The sequence below is a fragment of the Crocodylus porosus genome, unplaced genomic scaffold (genome assembly GCF_001723895.1).
Source record: "Crocodylus porosus isolate Cpor-Errol unplaced genomic scaffold, CroPor_comp1, whole genome shotgun sequence".
Classification (NCBI taxonomy): domain Eukaryota; kingdom Metazoa; phylum Chordata; order Crocodylia; family Crocodylidae; genus Crocodylus; species Crocodylus porosus.
Genome location: NW_017728907.1, coordinates 13,769,123 through 13,788,976, shown reverse-complemented (window position 1 = coordinate 13,788,976; position 19,854 = coordinate 13,769,123). Strand labels below are relative to the sequence as shown.

The 19,854-nt window shown below is 45.0% G+C and overlaps 1 protein-coding gene and 1 long non-coding RNA gene across 2 annotated transcripts in view; both read left to right on the top strand.

Moving 5' to 3' along the window:
• LOC109307114 (dimethylaniline monooxygenase [N-oxide-forming] 1-like) overlaps positions 1–14,528 on the top strand; it is a 34,830-nt gene extending 20,302 nt beyond the window's left edge. The window contains exon 9 of the mRNA XM_019530810.1: positions 14,327–14,528. Within this exon, the coding sequence (XP_019386355.1) occupies positions 14,327–14,513 (187 nt within the window). The 3' untranslated portion in view covers positions 14,514–14,528. The remainder of the gene's footprint in view (positions 1–14,326) is intronic.
• Positions 6,472–12,268, top strand: LOC109307115. The gene is made up of 5 exons (XR_002100168.1): positions 6,472–6,633; positions 7,224–7,354; positions 7,850–7,896; positions 8,238–8,427; positions 12,257–12,268. It is a non-coding gene; the product is annotated as an uncharacterized LOC109307115 (long non-coding RNA).
• Positions 14,529–19,854: the final 5,326 nt, after the last annotated feature.

The window sequence follows — 19,854 nt, the reverse complement described above, 5'->3', positions numbered from 1 at the left end:
CTATGGCGAGGCAGGAAACACACACCTCTCAGAAAAGACCCTTAGAGTAGTAGGGCTTCTAAAGGTAAGGATTAAAAATCAAAGTTTAATCAATGTCATGGTAAAATGTCTCCTCCAGCTGAACTACATGTTAAGACCCTCTCTCCATGAGGAAGGTGCACAGACTTAACTAAAAGTGTGGTGTTAAACTGTGCAAATACTTGTGTAGGCAGTCAGTCCTTCTTGGGAATGGGTGTCTTTCAAGAAAAAATGCTTTAGATCATGGATGTCAAACATATTGCCTATGTGCCAGATATGGCACATAAATCTGCTGTTGCCAGTCTGCTAGAATACCAGCAGGCCACTGGAAGTTGGTGAGGCATGTTCAGGGCACAGTGGCATGCTGCAGAATCTGGGGCCTCAGGTTCCAGCGGACTTAGCAATCAGTGGCAGGTGGACAAGCAAGGGCTGACAGCCCTGGTTGCACTCCAACCACTTTGCCTCTCACCACTGCTGTGGCCCTACCTCCCTGGCCACCAGCCTATAATGCATGCCCCAAGCTGGAGCTGGAGCTGCCACCACATCATGGGGCTCACAGCAGTGGCATCTTTGGATCTGGCACAGAAGACATAGCAGCGGCTGAACCTACCTACCACTGTGTGCTCCAAGTTGGAGCCAGAGTTGCCACTGCCACTGCTTCCTTATATCTTATGCAAGATCTAGTCTGCAAGGAGCCCTGCAGCCCAGATTCATCCTGGGGAACAGTGATGTTGACACCCCTGCTTTAGCTCAGTTAGAAACTATGGGTTTAATGCAAGAATCTCAGAATAGAAATCTCTGGCTTGTGTCAAGCAAGATGATCATAATGTCCCCTTCTTCTGACCTTAAAAACTGTTCACTGAGGCCACTATTCTATTGGACCTACTTCTATAGACACAGCCTAAGTGATCCTATATAATAGTCTCTCTACTAATGCTAACAATTGTCACATACATAAATGGTCAATTTGAATTACAAATCACTGTGCTTTCATAATTTGATGGGTCCAGAGAGAGGGGTGGAGAGAGGCCAGAGGGGCATCTGAATCCCAACCTGTGTGCAGGAGTCCAAAACTGCGGTTACCTGGCTATGTATATGCCACTTAGGCATGTCAAGTTAATTATGTTTAGCCATTAGTTTCTCAATACCTTGGTTCTCAATTCATACAACAGCACTACTCTTCCCTCACTGTTTCATTGGAAATACAAATGCAGCTGAAGTATTAGAAATCATTACTTTCTTCAAGCTATTTTGGTTATATTCAACATACCTGTAATGTGCTTCATTCCAATTAGCTTTACTTATTCTTCAGTAGATTCAAATACAGGCAACCACTGTTTTGAAAAGTGCTATTGGGAATAAAAAGGGATTTTTGAGAGAGTACATGTAGAATCTGTACTGGGGGTAAGTAACTCAATAGTAAGAGTTAGTTGACTTCTTCTCACCTCACTTACAAAAAAAAATCTGAATTTGTATAAATTTTTCTATGGAAAAGTAAGGTTCACTTTGAGAAACTAAATACAGGATAAGCAAACAGAAAAATCAGTTTTTTCAACAAAACACGAAATTACTAGTAAGAAACGTAACGTTTTGGGGAGAAACTCTTTCCAAATGCAAAAGAAAAACTTTTTTTGACAAAAATAATTCCAACTTTTCTACCATTAAAATATTGTGGGCTTGGTGCATCTTTTCCAGCGCCTTTAAAAGGGTTTCCAGACTTGTGAATTCTGAGTGCTCTGTGTGAGTAGTGATTGAGTGGGAAGTGTAGACTGCTTGGTGTGTTGTCATTCTGGGGTAAAGAATAAGGACATCACTGCAGGGTCAGATTCTGAAGCAGCAGAAAAGATTTCACTGGTGATATCTGCTTCAGGTCACATTGAAATTTTCAGTAGTCTCAGGGAACCTAGAAAGGAACTGAAGAAGAAGAAAGTCCAGATGGTCTTGGAGATCCATCCTTTCCCACACAGAATAGATAACAGAAACTACTAGAAGGAAATTGTTGGCTAGGGAAGATATGTAAAGAGGGAAAAGTGGCCTTATGGGACATTGGCGGTTTTCTGTGATGAAAAGGTCTTATCTGGTTTGAATAGTTTCCATCCCTATGGTCAATGTTTGGGTTTCAGATTATCTAACCCTGTTGGAAGGGAGTTTAATAAGCTACAAAAGTTCAGAATGTTTGGGGAGTAATTACATAAGGAATGTACAACTTGCATTCAAGATTACTCAAATGTAATGAATTCTTCTTCCATTGCCTATATGGTTCTAGGAACCAAGGTAGCAAGATAAATTGTAAAGTCTCCTGTATGAGGAAATAATCTGACACATCACTGAAACCTAATGGGAGTTCATGGGATGGAACTTTAAAATCATTGTCTACAACCTAGTTAGGAGGGACAAAGTAGGTAAAAAAAAAAAAAAAAGGAGAGGGGAGGGCATCACAATGTCTGCTAACAATAATCTATTTAGGAGTTATTAACTACAGCCTGGAAGCACAGACTTTGGAATGCTTGTGGATCATTGCTCTCACTGCAGAAGTGCAAGGTGGGGGTGCTGGTGAGGATCTGCTACAGGCCACCAAATCAGACTGCAAACAGGACAAGCATCTCTTAAGTTGCCTACATGTATTGAGCAATATAGTAAAATAGTAATATCCTGGGAGATGACACTTTGGGAGGTATTGTGCAGGTAGTAAAACATCCTTGGAATTGTTATGAACTATGGAGAATAGTTCTCCCACGGAAGGGTGCTCATCACTATGCTACCGGGGTGTGCTCCAGTCACTTGCTCGAATGGAATGTGAGCTCCAGTGGAACAGCAGGAGTAACAAGGCTAACAGCAGCCCAAGTATGTCATGGAGATGGTGTTACCTCTACAGATGACATTGGTAGGCTTTAGTTTCGAGATTAATACTTAACAAATGTTATTGAAAAGCTTTCATGGTGCAGCTGTAAGAATGATTTTAGGTGTGTGAAACGCACCTTCCTGTGATAGAGCAAGAGGCTCCAAGCCACATAAGTATACAAGTCAAGCCACCTCTTACCATTCTCTTGGATAGATTATTTGCACAAAGAGCAGGTATGTGATACCTGCCAGAAGGCGCTTTCCCCCAGTGAAGACATGAACATTCAAATGGCTGGCAGCTGAAATTGCACCAAAGTGGAAAAGTTTAAATCAAGACAGGAGGGCATTTTTATACATGCTCTGGGGGTGGGGAGTGAAAGGGGGTTACTTTAATTCGAGTGGCTCTGAGAGCTGCTTTAATTAAAGCTCCCACAGCTTCTCATGTATCAGCATCCCTGCATTTCAAAATGGCAGTGAGGGCACTTTAACTAAAGCCTGTCAAGCAAACTTCAATTAAGTGCCCCTGCCACCATTTTGAATTGTGGGGACACTGATACACAAGACACAGAGGCTACAGGTGGCATGCTGTAATTAATTACAGTGTGTTGGAGCAGTCTCCCCACACATCTACAGGCGGCCTGGATGACCTTGAGAGGCACGTAATATCTTAAATAAACGATATGTTGTAGTTCAGCCACAAGGCATAGGCCATGATAAAGGAATTCTTGGGTGAAATTCTCTGTTTCCATTGTGCCAGAGGTCCAACTAGGGGAATTCAGAGCCCTGTATGCAGCTTATCTAATGACTCTATTATAGTATAATATGGAGAAAAGAAAACTAATTATGCCTTTGTCCATACTATTATCCTCATTGTTTATAATATTGCTTGGTGAAGTATTCTGTTGAAGGGGGACAGAGACTGGTCCTCAGTGACTGCACACTGAAATAACTCAAGCCAAATATGATACAGAAGACCATGTTAAGACAGTATCAGTCATCAGAAGACTGGCCTCCATTAAGTGCTGTCTGGAGGAGGTGTTTGAGCCCATTTGCCTTGTGGAAAGCAATGACTTTGGGGGACTCTGGAAGTTCACAGGAAGTGGGGTTCCATCCCCTGGGGCAGTAAATAGTTTAAATAGGAAAAATTCCAATTGCATGCCCTTGTCAAGTGATCAGAAGGGATTATTCCTCTGGTGAGACCCAAGGCATAGAGTCAATCAAGTTCAGCTGCTTTAAACAGAATGAGGGCAGTTTTACATTGTTGTCAGAAGTGTGATCACGCAAGCTAGGCCTACCCAAGTGGCTCTATTCCTGCCAACACAGGGAGCAAGAGCAGCGAAGCTGTGGCTGCATGGGCTTCTGCATGGACTAAACAAGTTCACCCAGGACATTTGTTCCTTGTTCAGGCCGCTGCTGTTACCCTGCTCTTGGAAGACGAGCTAAGTTACAGCAAAGCTAAATTGGAGATGATCAAACACATGTTGTTGCAGGGCACCAAAGTGCCTGCTCCTTTAAGGGCAGAAACTGCCTAGAGAGAGGGCCCTAGCAGTCAGGCAGGAACCCCACAGGTGCAGGTTACTGTGGCAGCAGGCTAAGGAGGGAATTAGCCTGCACCTGCGGCTGCTCAGCTGACCAGAAGAGGCAGGGCCCTGGGCACATATAAACCCCAGGGCTGGGGTAGGAGAGGCAGTTCCCGGCCAGCAGCCAAAGGGGAAGGAGTGTCCGGGGAGGAATTGCCCAGAGATGCTGCAGCTGTTAGATATGCTGCAGTTAGGACTAATAGGGCTCCAGGATCTCCCCAGGTACCTTGCCAATGAGGCACCTAATACCGGGGAAGATGTTTGGCTGTTTTAAAGGGACAGAGCACACCCTGAACTTTTTGTGTTATGTTATAGCCCAGGGGCTCATATTTTGGTTGCTGTTTTATAAAGCCAGTGGATTGGACTGGGGCTATGGGGAAGGAGGAGGCCTCACTGGGGACTCCAGGACTAGGGGGCACAGAGACGAAGGGGGTGAGCAGACCCCAGCATCAGGAGGCGCAGAGAGAGTCAAGGGGTGAATACCATCTGTGAGGCTTGGGGTGTGGTAAAGGGGTGGTTTTGGAGCCACAAGGCTGAAGGTGCCCTGTGAGGCAACCATTTTTTGTGCAAGACCCAAAAAGGGTCTAAGAACCCCCAGGGTTCAGCAGGGTCCATGAGGACTGTGCCTAATGTAAACTTGAGGGCAGCCTCCCTATTAATAATAATTACCAACAAGACATGGCAGGTGAGAAAGAGGGTTGCCTATTGGGCAGGATTGGCACAGTCAAGGAGCCCTAAGGGTATCATGGCCATCCCTGGGTACCCATCCCATGACAATGCTTGTCACTGTGGTATAGATAGATTGTGGTATAGACAGATTGCTGGTGTCCAGTGCCATAGCAAGGGAGGGAGCAAGCAGGGTGACCACTCTTGGCGCTGAAGCAAAGGGGTGCCAACAGGCGCTGCCCAGCCAGGGCGGGCTGTGGGACAGAGCTGCAAGTGGCTCATTTGGGGAGATGTGGGGAAAGGCAGGTACCACTGCTGTGTGCACTCCTAGGCAAGCATGGGTGGGGCTGTGCCCCCCAGATCTGTGCAGAGGGCAAGGGCAGGCTGCCACTGTGGGCTTTGCCCCGGGCACTAAACTTCGTTGCTGCAGCACTGCTGGTGCCTTCTGAGTTTTCTTTAGGGGCATTAGAGCCCTGGATGAGTCCCCATGGTAGATGGTCTCCAGTCTACTGTATAGGGCCTAACCTTTGGCGTCTACATACTCCTAAGCCCTCTAAGTTTAAGCCACATCCAACACAGCTTCCAGTTCTGGCCCATCAGGTGCACTCCTGTGGTGCAGACTCCCAGGTGACACCTTCCATGAGATGGTGAGACCCAGTGATGCAGCTGCCCTAGGACCTAAGACCAGAACTCTCCTGTCAGGTTTCTCTAGTATCTGATGAACATTATTTCCAAAACTCCAACCAATTTAACCTTTACAGACAGGTAACAGGTAAAGCAAGGAATTCTTAGGCCACCAGAGAGTTATACATTTATGGAAAATAACATGTCCCTGAGCACAGTGCCCTTCACGCTCATTGGAATCCTGTGGGGTTAAGCCGTGTTCCAGGGGTGGGCTGAACCCTGGCCTTCCACTCCTCTAACTCTGTTACCACTTCTTGCTCTTTCTTTCCTGCCGGGGGTTTTCCATCCCAGGCAAGTTTGGTAACAGGTTCTCATTCAAAGTTAACAATTTTCATAGCTGTCCTCTGACTCACTTTCAGACTCTCAGACTTGCTCTGTCTACCCAGAAAACAGAATTTCTAATCCATTCTGATCATTACAGCTATAAATAGAGTTCCTAGTTCAGTAATTCTGCTTGTTTTCTACATGGACACACTCCTAAAACCATTGCAATAGATTATATTTAATGCATCAGAAGTCCCTGAGTTTCAGCCAGTCCCTATTGTGTAATGACACTCAGTAACTGCAATCTGCCTTACTAGCAACCAATTTATGCTAAAAAGCCTCCTTTTGTTAGGCAACTATTAACCTTATTTAACAGGTTGTGAAATATAGGCACAGAGGAGTTAAAATTTGCCAAATTAGTTTTAGACCAAGGGTGAGGATTTAAAAAACATGGCTTGCTGATCTCATACTTGTTCCAACTGAAAGTATGAATGCTGGAACTCACTGGGAGTGTAGAAAAATAGCAGACTTTCTTGGATGAAATAACCTCTTGAAGAGCCCTGGAAAAAATAAATGGAAAGTGGGAGAGACAGGGGTCAGAACTGCTGTCTATGCACTATATTCACTGAGACTGGAACATGCCCAGATGATCCGGCCAAAAAGTAGGAATTCTTGTTTGCAGGACATTTTGGAGGAGTGGAAGACAGGACTGAAACTTGGTTTCTGTCCTGAATCTGCTTATAACCAAAAATGCTTTTATTTTCCTTTTGAAAAAGAAATTATAAGAAAATCTCATTAAGGAAATCCTAACGTGTTTCTGAAATAAAATATGCACCCTGCATCTCAGTGAACCTTTAACATTTCAGTTTTTTGATCAACTGCCTGAATCCTGTACTTGTGGTGCCAGTTAAAGCAGGGGCCTTCCTGAGGTTCAAGCACCCCCAGAAAACTTAGCAGAGAGCCTAGAAACCCTGATTTACCTGGCTGCTATGTAGCCACAGACTTTGGAAATACTGGTTCCTTGCTCCTGAGACAGTCTGCTGTCAGTTCAGGCAGGGTCTCATGGAAGTCCAGCCTGGGCTTCTGTGAAAGCTGTTCAAAACTGAGACATTTCAGACAACATATTCTGATTCTTAAAGAATTGGTATTTTCTAACAAAACGGGTTTCAGTCAGAAAATATCCAGTCAATTCTTATGTTCAGTCTTCCAAGGAAGGTGAAACTACTGCTCAAGTGCCTGCTGCAAAGCAAAGGAGTCTGTTGAGGATGAGATTGTAGGCTTGGCCCATGCAGCCATAACAGGTGAGTGCAAATCTTTGTGCAAATAATTATACAAGTCAAGCCACCTCTTACCATTCTCTTTGCCAGATTATGTGGCTTGGAGCCTCTTGCTCTGTCACAGGAAGGAGTGTTTCACACACCTAAAATTATTCTTACAGCTGCACCATGAAAGCTTTTCAATAACATTTGTTAAGTGTTAATCTCAAAACTAAAGCCTACCAATGTCATCTGTAGAGGTAACATCATCTCCATGACATACTTGGGCTGCTGTTAGCCTTGTTACTCCTGCTGTTCCACAGGAGCTCACATTCCATTCGAGCAAGTGACTGGAGCACACCCCTGGAGATGCAACTTTGGCCTGGGCTGAAATCCTTTAGCTGTGGTCTCCCTGGAGCATCCTGCATTTCTCAGTAGTCAGAAAATACTGATACTGCTGTTCTGTCTGCCTTCTGGGTCAGTGTACAGTGAGGTAAAATAAGAACCCTGGTCTCTTGTTCACCCATGTCACTGATGCAGAAATCAGCGTGCTATTACACCAAGTAATCAAACATCACCACCACCTGGTACGTATATGCACAAATGTCATATGTAAGACACAAAGACATTCCTGCTGCACCTTCTGCCTGACTTGAGACTAACACGGATAACCAGCTCTATGATTCTGTCAATCTATTATATGGCTCCAGATATAGCCGTCAAATTAATCCTGCTGAGTCAAACTCTCTAGGTCATGCTCAAACTATTATCTCATCCTATGTCTCCTGATCAATCGAAACCAAATGCTCTGTCTCACTTCAAGTGTTTAAATGGAACTCACTTTCCCCTTTCCAAAGCATCATGAATGTAAATGTCTCACTGAATGTGTTAAACAATATTCACTTTCTCTACGCTACTGTATTGATAGGAAACACACTGAGGATGGAAAGCCAAACCTGTTCAAATCTATAGTTAGAAGCATATGCAAGGAGACATCAGCCTTCATTGATTTCCCATTGCCTGAGGACTTTCCAAACTATCTGCACAGCTACAATTTCTTTGAATATCTGAAGCTGCATGCAAAGCATTTTAACTTTGTGAAGCACATCTAGTTCAAGGTGAGCTATAGAACATAGTGCTTGGTTCATACAAGAATCCACTGGTGCTGTCAGCTAAAGTTTCTCCTTTATAGAAGCAATTGGGCTTGCGCTCACAGCAGCACATACTTTGGTTTTAATGAGTGCTGATGGCCCCACAGGGATCAGTTAGGTATTCAGTAGCATGATGATGTTTTATGACTCTAAACTTCATATCTTTTGTAACTTAAAAACACAAGATTATCATCTGCCTTCCTGAAATCTTCTGTCCTTAAAGGTCTCCAGGAGGGTTGGTTATGGCTGCAATGGTGCTAACCTCTGTAACACCAAAGTCCAAAGTCTTACCCCACATGAAAGAGATTTTTCTCTACTAACTCAACCCCCCAGTCTGAAAATCCAAGAACAAAACCAGCACTGACACCCTGCTCGTCTCCAGCCACACATCAGCACTAGATTCCTAGAACAGGAGGAGGGTGGGGGTTGTCATTTAGTAATATATTTGCCAATTTTCGTTGTTGTGAACCACTTGATGATGCCTCTGACGCAAGCCTATAGGTTCTTGCTTTCTATCCAGGGCCCCTAAAAAATTTAGAAAATTAATATTAATCTGCCCTGCGCTGTTTGTCATACGGCCCTCAATGGCTTGCCAAAACTCAGTAAGTGGTCCTCTGCCCAAAATAATTGCCCACCCCTGTCCAATTGACTCTTAAAGGAGTCCAGAGTAGATGCTTGCACTACCTCTGGCGGCAGTCTGTTCCAGGCCTTGGGGGTCAGACTGTAAAGAAATTCTTCTTTATGTCCAGTTTGAAACAGTCTTGGAGAAGTTTGTAACTGTTTGACCTTGTCATCCCATGAGGCATTCCCCCAGATCCTGATGTACACCCTTTATATACTTACAGGCAGCCACCAGGTCCCCCCTGAGCCTGTACTTTTCCATGCTGAAGACTCCCATAGCGCTCAGCCTCTCCTCATAAGGCCTGTTTTCCTGCCCTCTGGTCATGCGTGTGGCTCTCCTCTGGACTCTCTCAAGCTTCTCCACATCCTTTTTAAATTGTGGAGGTCAGAACTGGATACATTACTCCAGATGTGACCTCACCAAGGCCAAGTACAGTGGGAGGATGACATCCTGGGATTTGCTAAAGAAACATCTATGGATGCAAGCCAGAGTTTTGCTCACTTCACCGGCTGCAACATTACATTGGCGGCTCATATTCATCTCATGGTCAATCATGACCTCCAAGTCCGTTTTGGCCATGGTGCTAGCAAACATAGCACTGGCAAGCCTATAAATATGCTGTGGGTTTTTCTTCCCAAAATGGAGTACCTTGCATTTTTCAGCATTGAAGGCCATCAGGTTTTCATCTGCCCATTTTCTGACCCTATCAAGGTTGGCCTGGATTACCATCCTGTCCTCAGGTGGACGCTTTACCCCAAAGTTTGGTGTCATCAGCGAACCTGGCCAGTCCACTTCTGACACCAATGTCCACATCATTAATGAATATGTTGAAAAGAATAGGCCCAAGGACGGAGCATTGGGGGACCCCAATGGTCATGGCGCACCATGATAATTGACTTCTGTCAACTACCACTCTCTGGGTCCGACCTCGAAGCCAATTCCCCAGCCAGCGGAGTGTGATGTAGCCAAGGCTGCAGTTAGCCAGTTTTTCTATAAGACAATCATGGGATACCAGATCAAAAGCTTTTTTTAAAGTTGAGCTATATGACGTCAATCTCCTCTCCCTTGTCCAGGTGATATGTCACCTGGTTGTAGAAGGAGATGAGACTTGGTCAGGCAAGAGCTACCCACATCAAACCCATGCTGGCTATCCCTCAGGAAGTTGCCTTCAGCCAGTTTGTCAAGAATGGTCTCTTTGATAACTTTTTCCAAGATCTTCCCCAAGATAGAGGTCAGGCTGATGGGCCTGTAGTTCCCCAGATCTACTGTGCTCCCTTTCTTGAAGATAGACACCACATTGGCCTTCTTCCAATCTTTAGGCACTTCATCTGAGCACCACAAGTTCTCGAAGATCTGTGCCAGTGGCAGAACTATGATGCTTGCCAGGTCCTTAAGTACCCTGGGGTATAAGCTGTCTGGGCCAGCTGACTTGAAGGTGTCCAGCCTCTCAAGGTGTTCCTTCACATGGTCTACATTGAAGGGTAACAGTTCCCCCTCGCTCTGGCCTTCCCCTACCATACTGAGGAGGGCCATCCCTTGGAGCTGGTTAAAAAGTGACGCAAAATACCCAATAAGCAGATGGGCTTTTTCCTGGGTGTCAGTTGTCAGTTAACCCATATGGTTTAGCAGGGGTCCAGTGTTACCCTTGCTTTTCCTCTGGCTCCCCACGTATCTAAAAAAGGACTTTTTATTGTCCTTGATATGTGTAGCCAGTTGGAGTTCAGAGTAGAGTGGAACAGAGATGCAAGCACATTGGTTTATGTGTGTCTTTAAGAATAGGTGGAGCAGGAATATTAGTGAGATGTAGAAAAAGCAGAGAAAGGGAAAAATGTAGGTAAATTTAAGACAAATGGTAGAGGTACCTCACCTCGCATAGTTACGGCTTCCAAAGGGTTTCTTTTGTAGAGAAAAAGACTGATTTTCTAAATCAAATTGTACTTCTCCACTGTATTCTTTACTAACCAGTGAAATTCTTTGCATAAACAAAAGCAAATTGTCCCAAAGTACCGATAAAAGATTTCTCTTGAACCCATTCAGATGGTTTTGTCTCAAGAGAATTCAGGAGCATTGATACTCTGCACTATCAGATCCCACTGAAGTTGTCTACGGTGGAGGAAAAATAGGATCCTGGAGTTAAAAAATAAATTGAAAAGCCTTTTGTATCACCTCTTTGTGGATGTCACAATGACCTCCATTTGTGCTGAATATCACAGAACTGCAGGATGTCACTTCCCAGAAGCAAGCTACTTCCTAGAACTGTCCCTGTGGTTTTACAATTCATAATTGCCCTTACCACAAACCTAGGTCTTAATGGCACAGTCTCAATTCTCTGAGGGAAGATATTTTCTTTTTAAGAGCAGGAAAAAACTGACATGCACTTGTTATTACTGGTTGAATTGGCAATAACCAGAATTCCCTCCAGTGGCTGTGCCCACACAAGCATGCACATGCATTTTGAGGAACTGCAAAAGGCGCCCCAGGCACATGATCTGGTTCTCTGTACTGCATATTGGCAACATGGAGCCAAATTTAGATACCAGGAAATCCCAGTATCAAAAAAACAGCTCACTGAAAAAAGTGGGGCAGTGCATGTGGTGGCAGTGTACACTGCCCAAAACCAGAGCCTGGTGAGCCAGAACCACATTCCAGCTGCCAGCCAGGCTCTGTATGCCCAGGTCGCCACTGTTGGAGCTCCAGGAGACCCCCAGAACTCCAGATAAGGCTACTGGAGCCAGCCCGGGTGCTGGCCTCAGCCTCCCTTACCCCACCTGGGGCAACTTGCCACACATCAGAGCACACATGCAGAAGCATTCCCCAGGCACAACTAGCAAAAGCACAAATATGTGCTCCTGCTAGTTGTTCCCAAAGAAACACCCACATGCGCTTGTCTGGATGTTCCCGATGAGGCTAAATAAGATAAGGCAGAACCCAGAAGGTTCACTGTTCCTTTCCTCATAGAGAAAGTCTCTCTGAAGTCCAAAGACAAGATATTCTGCAACCACAGTGTTGCCTTGTGATCTGATTTGGATCTTGCATCAACTTGTTTCATAATAGTTTTCGTCATTTGGGTAGTTCCTGATACGTGTTCTACCACTATTTTAAAGGAAACTTCATTGACTTTAACAAAGTCACTCAATAATTGCAGTTGGATTGTTTATTGGAACCACACACCAGAATCCATCTGTCATCAGGAAAAGCACCTGCAAGGCTCCAGAGCCAATCCAGTAGTTCTGCCAAAACGTAAGTGCTGCCTATTTGCATCACTTTCCATGTATGTTGGAACCCATAGTTAGGCAATGTAGATAGATCCAGAGAGAAGCAAAGAGACTATGCCTCCTAACTTTTAGTGTCTGGAGAGCCTAAGAATGAGACTCAGGTGTGCACACAGGACCATCTACACTTCCTAATTTTCAAACTCAGGTGTGCATGGAGTAGGCGTGACTAGCTGGAGCTTATCTCTTGGTGGTGCTTGCTTTGGAGGCCTACAGGCATTGTCTCAGGTGCTGTCTAGTCCAGCCTGATTTCAGTTTCACTTAAACTAAACCAAAATATGTCAATTGCAAACCCAAATAAATGTGGCTATCCACACGACCTTTTGTACTGGCTTCCTTAAGTTGGTTTTAAACTCATGACTTAAGTTACACATGTACAATTCTGTATGTACGCAAGCCTTCCATGTGAAATCTTTTTCTGTTTTCTAGGCCTGTGTCAGTTGCCTCTAGAGAGCGTCATGGTGAAATAGCCCAACAACAAGCAAAACAAGAGTTGCTGGTAAGCTCAGTTTGCATAAAGCAAAGGGCCTCGACTCGGGTCTCAAAATTCCTCAACTGTGGTAGGTAGTAAAAGGCAAACAAAAGTTTCTGCAGTTGTACCTTGAAACTATATTGGGGACAAGTCTGGGAAACCCTAAATCCCAGTGAGCACATCTATACTTTCATTAGTGCACAATAGTTAACTGTGCATTTAATTTAGTACTTGCTTAATGAAGTATTAACTAAAAGCACAGTAACTTGCTGTGGTGGTGGGAGATACCCACAGGGCCTGGAAGTGCCGGGAAAATTTCTGATGCTTCCAAAGAAGGAAACAGGGATGCCTATGCTGTGGAGAACTTACCTCTAAGGCAGGCTGAGACGGAGAAGGAGCTGCACAAGCCAACATTTTGCCAGCTCTTAAAGCGGCTGTCAGTCAAGCTGGGTGGCGGCTAGCTGATGATCTCAGCTGAGGCTGCCGCTGTGGGAGATTTAAAAACCCCACTGGAAGGCGGTGGGGAGCGGGGAGCGGGACGGGAAGCCAGATGGGAGCATGCCGGGCAGGCCAAAACCTGGCATGCCAGCCAGAGTGTTCCTGTTGACACTGCCCCATGGCAAGGGAGTGGGGGCAATAACTGGCACCCAGCTAAGAATGGGCAGTTCCTGGTCCCAGAGCATTAGGGCTGCAAGGTGGCAATTTCCCCCTACAGTCAGGCGATTCAGCTTGGATCCTGAAGGCAGCATCTTAAGCCTCAGGGTTGACTTAGGAATCAGGGAGGCCAGGTGGACTGTCTCTGCCCACACTGTACTCACAGTTGTGGGGTGGACACTCTTTTGGGCTGGCACAGGTGCGTTAGCCCCAAGCTGGGGTGAGAGCACAAAGACCCAAATGGCTGGCAAGTGGACAGGGTGTAGGTGAGGCAGAGCTCTGAGGACCACTGCAACAAACCTGTGAGTATCCCATCTTTGGGTCAAGGGGAAAGGAACACTACTGAACCCCCTCCTTCTTTACATTTTTCCATCAAGTCATAGCAGGTGAGTTGGGGGACCCTGACCATGGGGCAGGACTATACTCTTCGTGCCAACTGGGGGCATCACACTTGTGCTACTGCACAGTAATACTGACGCATAGGTTTTTAGTGACACTTACTGTGCAGTAACCTAATATTACTGCACAGAAGCGTATTAGCACAGTTTTTGCCCAGCATGCTACTGCACTGTGTTATTAGGCTACTGTGCATTAAGCATCTTGTGTAGATGCACCCAATGTGTATTTAATTAGCCTGCATCTAATGTATTTGAGGTTCAGGCTAGGTATTTGAGACAGCTATGCAATTGTCCAGGAAATTTGGAATATTTACCCAAAGAAACCCAACCATGTTCACAGACAATATTCCTACAAACTGGAAAATAGGCTGAATTTCTATACCATTCCTTCTATTTTATCACGTAACAACAGTGACAATCTTGTCCCTTTCTTTTCTAATTCAATAAGGTTTGGTGTCTCCTTTAATGGTGTTCTGAAAAGAGATTGCCTTGTGTGTGTTGATGAACTTGACTCCTTCATTGGTTCAAAATCCAGCTTAGTGGCCCTGTTCTTCAAGTATTCAAAACTGGCCCTGGAAATTTTCTTTGGTTCATGCACCAAGTATCAGGATCACCTGACTGGACCAGGGAAATAGAAACTTGACAAGAGAACTTTCTGTAACTTCTTTAAAGAAAAGAAAGAGAAATGGAGTCATGGAAATTACTTTCACCTAGTCCAAGTTACTCTGGGTTGAGAGAGAGAGCCTGGCTAGTATTCACTGGCACTTACAATTTTTATAGTTTTGGAGGAAGGAAGGGGTTATGGATTCATCAGAATCTTCTTTCTTCTTCTAAGGCCTGGTCTCCTGCAGGAGGAGAAATGCTGGTCACAGAGGTTTGGTTTTGCCAACTTTGAAATCCACTGTAGTGGCATCCTTTTATTGATTCTCGGGGGTCCATTGTAGGAGGGCAGTGATTTTATTTTTATTGGACCTTTGGCAAATGGGCTCTTAGATTTCAGCTCTTTTTTCTCTGCCAGTCCCAGAGATATCCAGGAGGTGGCATCAGTGTATAACCAATGTATGTGATCCTTTCTTCTCAGAGGCTATGTGTTCTGTATTTCCAGGATTGTATTCCTTGATTAACTCCTACTACAAATTTTAATCCCCATCCCATTTTTAAGCAATGTCTTTCAGTATATCAAAGTTATACACTAATTGGATGCTTATATCATTCTAATATATTTCTAATATATTTGTCCTATGCCTTTCTGTCTTATGTTATTCAAATAATGTGCAGGATGTGAGAATCATTTAAAAAGAAAACCTTTTGGTCCCTCTAATTTCAGCTTATCTGCATTCTGTGTTCTCTGATTTTAAAGTCAAGTGCTTTGAGATCAGTAGCTGAAGTGCTCCATATAACAATCAAGTATTTATTATTATCTCTATTTGCTCCTACCACAAAATGGAATCCCTTCCCCCTTTTTATGCAATTTCTTTCAAGATTTCAAAGTTATATTGTTGCTTATATTTCCCATTATGTGTTTTTTCCCTCTGTTTTACACGCTTCATACAATTTTCAAGATGGAAAAATTATTTAGAAAGAAAACTAATAAAACCCTCTTTGATCCCTCTAGTATCAGTGAACATAGACTGTCCATCCTTTGATTATATATAGAACATTTCACACCCTTTCGTATTTACACTAGAACCAGAAATATTATATAGAAGGAATGAAATTAATATCCCATCTATGGACAAACTGTACCTTTGAATTACAGCTTCCAATCTGGTGTGAAAGCAAGTAGGTTTGAGTTGTCTTGAGATCTGTCTATATCTAGCACCTTCCAGCTTTCCTGGTCTCACAGCAAGCTTAATAGTTTGTTTACTGCCCTTTGGCGGTAAGGTTGCAATAGGAACACAAGATGTTTGTCAGCTCATGATGGTCTCTGAAGGCAATTTGCAAGATGCCAAAATGTCATCCAGTCCCATGGCTCAGATTTCACTTATCTCAGCCACTATGAAAGTTTTGGATATAGATCAGATAACTTTAATCATGAACCTTGCTCCTTACCGTGTCAACAAGTCTCACTTACATAACTGCATAGAAGAGGCTCTTTCCTCTTTGGGAAAACTGTCCCCTCCCACATCCCTTAGCCTGCACCCGAATATCCCTCAAATTTGTACACATAGAATAACAGCAAGTGGCTCTTCTCACAGCTGCCCAGAAACATTTGTAAGAAATAGTAGATTCTACATGCAGATCAGAGGTAAAGGAAGGGAAAGAAAATAGATAAATCTGTATATTCAGCCCCATGTGCAAGATAATCAAGTCAGCATCACTTAGTAGGGAAGGAGTTAATTAGGACACTTTCTTCATTGATATATGTAGTGGGTGGTTATTGGCTTGAAATACATTTAATTCACTTTAGAATTGCCTCAGCAACTGTGTTGATTCATAAATCAGTTGGAAACTAACCTTGTCTTTCTTCATGTGTAACTGAGTAGTTTAACTGGAAACTTAAATGTAACTGAGACTTGCATGTCATGTCTGCCTTTATGCTTCCCTTCTTCCGGTTAGCATGCCTGGAATGTATTTCAATCCAGACAGCTTTGATGTTTCTTTAATAGATACATCTCTATCACAATTGTAGGTTTAGGGGGTGCGTACACACGTATTAACTTTCTGACAGTTAAGCCAATTAACTTTTTAAAGTCAGCTTAACTGTCAGAGCGTGCAAACGTATGTGGAGCAGAGTTGACTTAAATCTGGTGTATTATCCTCCAAGGTGTATTGTCTTGAGTCACATTAGTTTAATTGACTTAGCTCGCAAGATGACTGCCACCATGTCAAGGAACTTATGTTGCTTGACCTAAGTTGACCTAGTTAAGTCTCCTTATTTTAAGTTGAATTAGTATGTGTGTATTGCACATGTTCAGGCGGGTGCAGAAACATGGGCATGTGGATCCAGTTCAAAGGGGGAACAATTTAAAAGGGCAACAGAGGTTGCGTTCTAATCGTTATGTGTGAACAAGCTGGAAACAATACAAATGTAGCAAAACTACTCTAATTTTAACACTGGATAAAGCAGTGATATTACCTCAGTAGATGGCACTGGGGCAGGGTTCCGTTTTTAGATCAGTGCTTGAAAAACTATAATCAAAGGCTTTCATAAAAGAGCCATAAGATTGATCTGAGGTGTCTTAAGCGTGCCTTCCTGCGGTAAACCAAGAAGCCCCAATCTGATTCATAGAAGTAGGGTTGGAAGGGACCTTGTAGATCTTCCAGTCTGATCCTCTGCCATGGGCAGGAGAGAAAACTGGGCTTAAATGACCGCAGCCAGGTAAACGTTAAGTTTCTTCTTAAAGACCCTCAGGGTAGGAGCCATCACTACTTCTCTTGGAAGTTCGTTCCAGATCCTAGCCACTCTGACATAGTTTATCAAAGAGAATTTTAATATGTGGCTTGATTACAGTCTCTAATTATCTATACAGGAAAAAGATACCAGATAGAGGCCCTTGCATACAACAGACAAAGACATAAGGGTTTCCCATGACTAGAAGATGAAGCTACAAAGTGGGAATAAGGTGCATATTTTTAATGGTGAGGATGAATACCCAGTGGAACAACTTCTCAAGCCTTAAGGTGCCTTCTTCCTTTAAAGTCTTTAATCAAGACCAGATGTCTTTCTAATACATAAGTTATAGTTCAGCCACAAGGTAGGGAGCATAATAAATAATTTTCTGGTAAAATTCTCTGCTTTGTGTTGTGATAGAGATCAGACTATGGACTAAAACCAACAAAGGACTTATTGGAGTCTGGCATCTCAAGTGGACTTCAGATGTGCAGTTTATCCAATAGCTATTACTTGTAAGTTACAGAAATAGTCCCTGGAGCCAGAACTGAAACTCAACACTCCCTCTTGTAAGCTGAGTGCTCTAACTACTAGCTAAGTGTGGCTGGCAGTAATAAGTCTAAACACTGCTAGACAATAGAATCAAACTCAATCTTGCTACCTCTCCCTCTGAGGCAATTAAATTCCACTCTTTACTGCACACAGGCACATTTTCAACAGGAGATGTAAGTGGTTCCCACCCATATCCTCGCAGGCTGTTGTTAAGGTTGTTTTCAGAACACCTACCAGATTATTCTTCTCATAGGACTTCTGCAGAGGAGCATCTGGCTTCTGAATGCCAAACTAGCTTTGACAAGAGATATGTGCTAAGCTGTTCAGACTGGGGAAGTTCTGGATATGTGCAGAAGCAGAAGAGTAGGTGCCTCTGGAACTTTTGAAATTACATGGGGCAGGCACCTTATAATTTTCAGACAGGGGCTAGGGACAGACATTACACACAAACTGGTTTAAGTGATCAGAAACTGGTTTAAACCTGTATAACAGAACAGATGTTCAGTTCACATAAACTGGCTTGAAAATGGCTGAAGCTGGTTTGAGATAACCTGGCTGAATGTTGTATCAGAGGCCATGTGTAGACAAAACAGGGACCTTAAACTGAAGTGATGGGTTTTAAAAAACACCACTTCAATTTAGAGCTGATTAAACCATCGTGTCACGCACACACCTCACTAACTTACCTGCCTCTCCAGCGGGGAGGGGAGGGCGAGCTGCCGGTGGGCGGAGCGGTGCCTGCTACTGAAGATAGGAAGTGGCTTAGCTCCCAGTTAGTAAGGCAGCAGGTGTTGGCTGTTGGAGCTGAGTAGGTCAGCTGATCACCAGGGGGCGAGGCTGGGAAGGCTGAGGCCAGAAACAGTTCCCCTCTGGCAGCCGCAGGAGCGGGAGGAGGAGCTCTGTGGCGGAGAGCTGAGTAGCAGAGTTTACGCTGGCAGTTTGACCGCTGCAATGATGTGAGGGGAGGGAGAGAACCCCTGAGAGAGGTATGTGAGTAAGCCAGCATAGTTGTGGAGTTGTGATTATTACACTGGAGGGCCGGGCGAGGCTGTAGGGGTGGAGGAGGCCTCAGCAGGAGCCCCCCCAGTAAGGTGGGGGAGTTCCTGGCACCAAGGAGGGTGCCGCGTGTGGGGTTGTCCCGACCCCAGCCCATTGGAGCGACTTGGGGAAGAGTCTAGCCGAGGTGTGGGCCCAGGAAGGCGGGCCTAAGCAGTGGGGGGTCCTGACCCCGGCCCAGCGTGGGCAGTACTGGGACAGGCCCCAATTGGAAGCCCCAATTGGGAAGAGCCCCAGTGGGGCGTAGGCCCAAGTTGGGCATAGAAGGCCTAAGTGCGGGCAGCGAGCGCGAGAGGCGCGGGCAGCGAGCGCGAGAGGCGCGGGCGAGGGCCCCGGTGGGGGCATAGAAGGCCCGAGTGCGGGCAGCGAACATAAGGGAGGCAGGCCCGAGTGGGGCGCTGCCTGAGAGATACGAAAACCTGAGAGGGGAGTAAGCCTGTTGGGCAGTCCGGGCAGGGCGAGAGGGGCATGATCAGAGAGAGCCGCTCCAGGAGAGGGCGCGTGTATTCAGTTGGCCCCGGGAGAAGACCAGCACCAGAACAAAGGAGGAAATCCCGGTACAGTAAGACCGGCCCCATGCCTAGGAGGGTAGAAAGGCAGCCTCCTTCACTGAACTAACAAGATCAAAGACACGGCGGGCGAGACGGAGGATGTGTTAGACCCAGATTTGGCACGGTAGGCAAGGACACTAGGGGAGGTCATGGCACCCCTAGGGGCGGTCCTGCCACAGTGGTGCATTGGCCGGGAAAGGCTCAGCCGTGCACTGAGCAGGAGCAGAACGAACCCAAGGGCGCTGAGCACAATTGTGTATACGGACACTTAGGATAGACCGGCAGTGGGACTGCGGCTCAATAGGTTTGGGCCTGGGAGAATTGCACCCATTGCCCAGGTTGGGAAAACTGAGGCTGACCCAGTGAGGGTAGGGCCGCAATTGAAAGGATGCAGGCCTAGAACAGGAGAGGTCGGGGATGCGACCACTCCGCCCAACAAAGAAGGATAGAAGAATTAGAGGCAGAGGTAACCCAATTAGAATG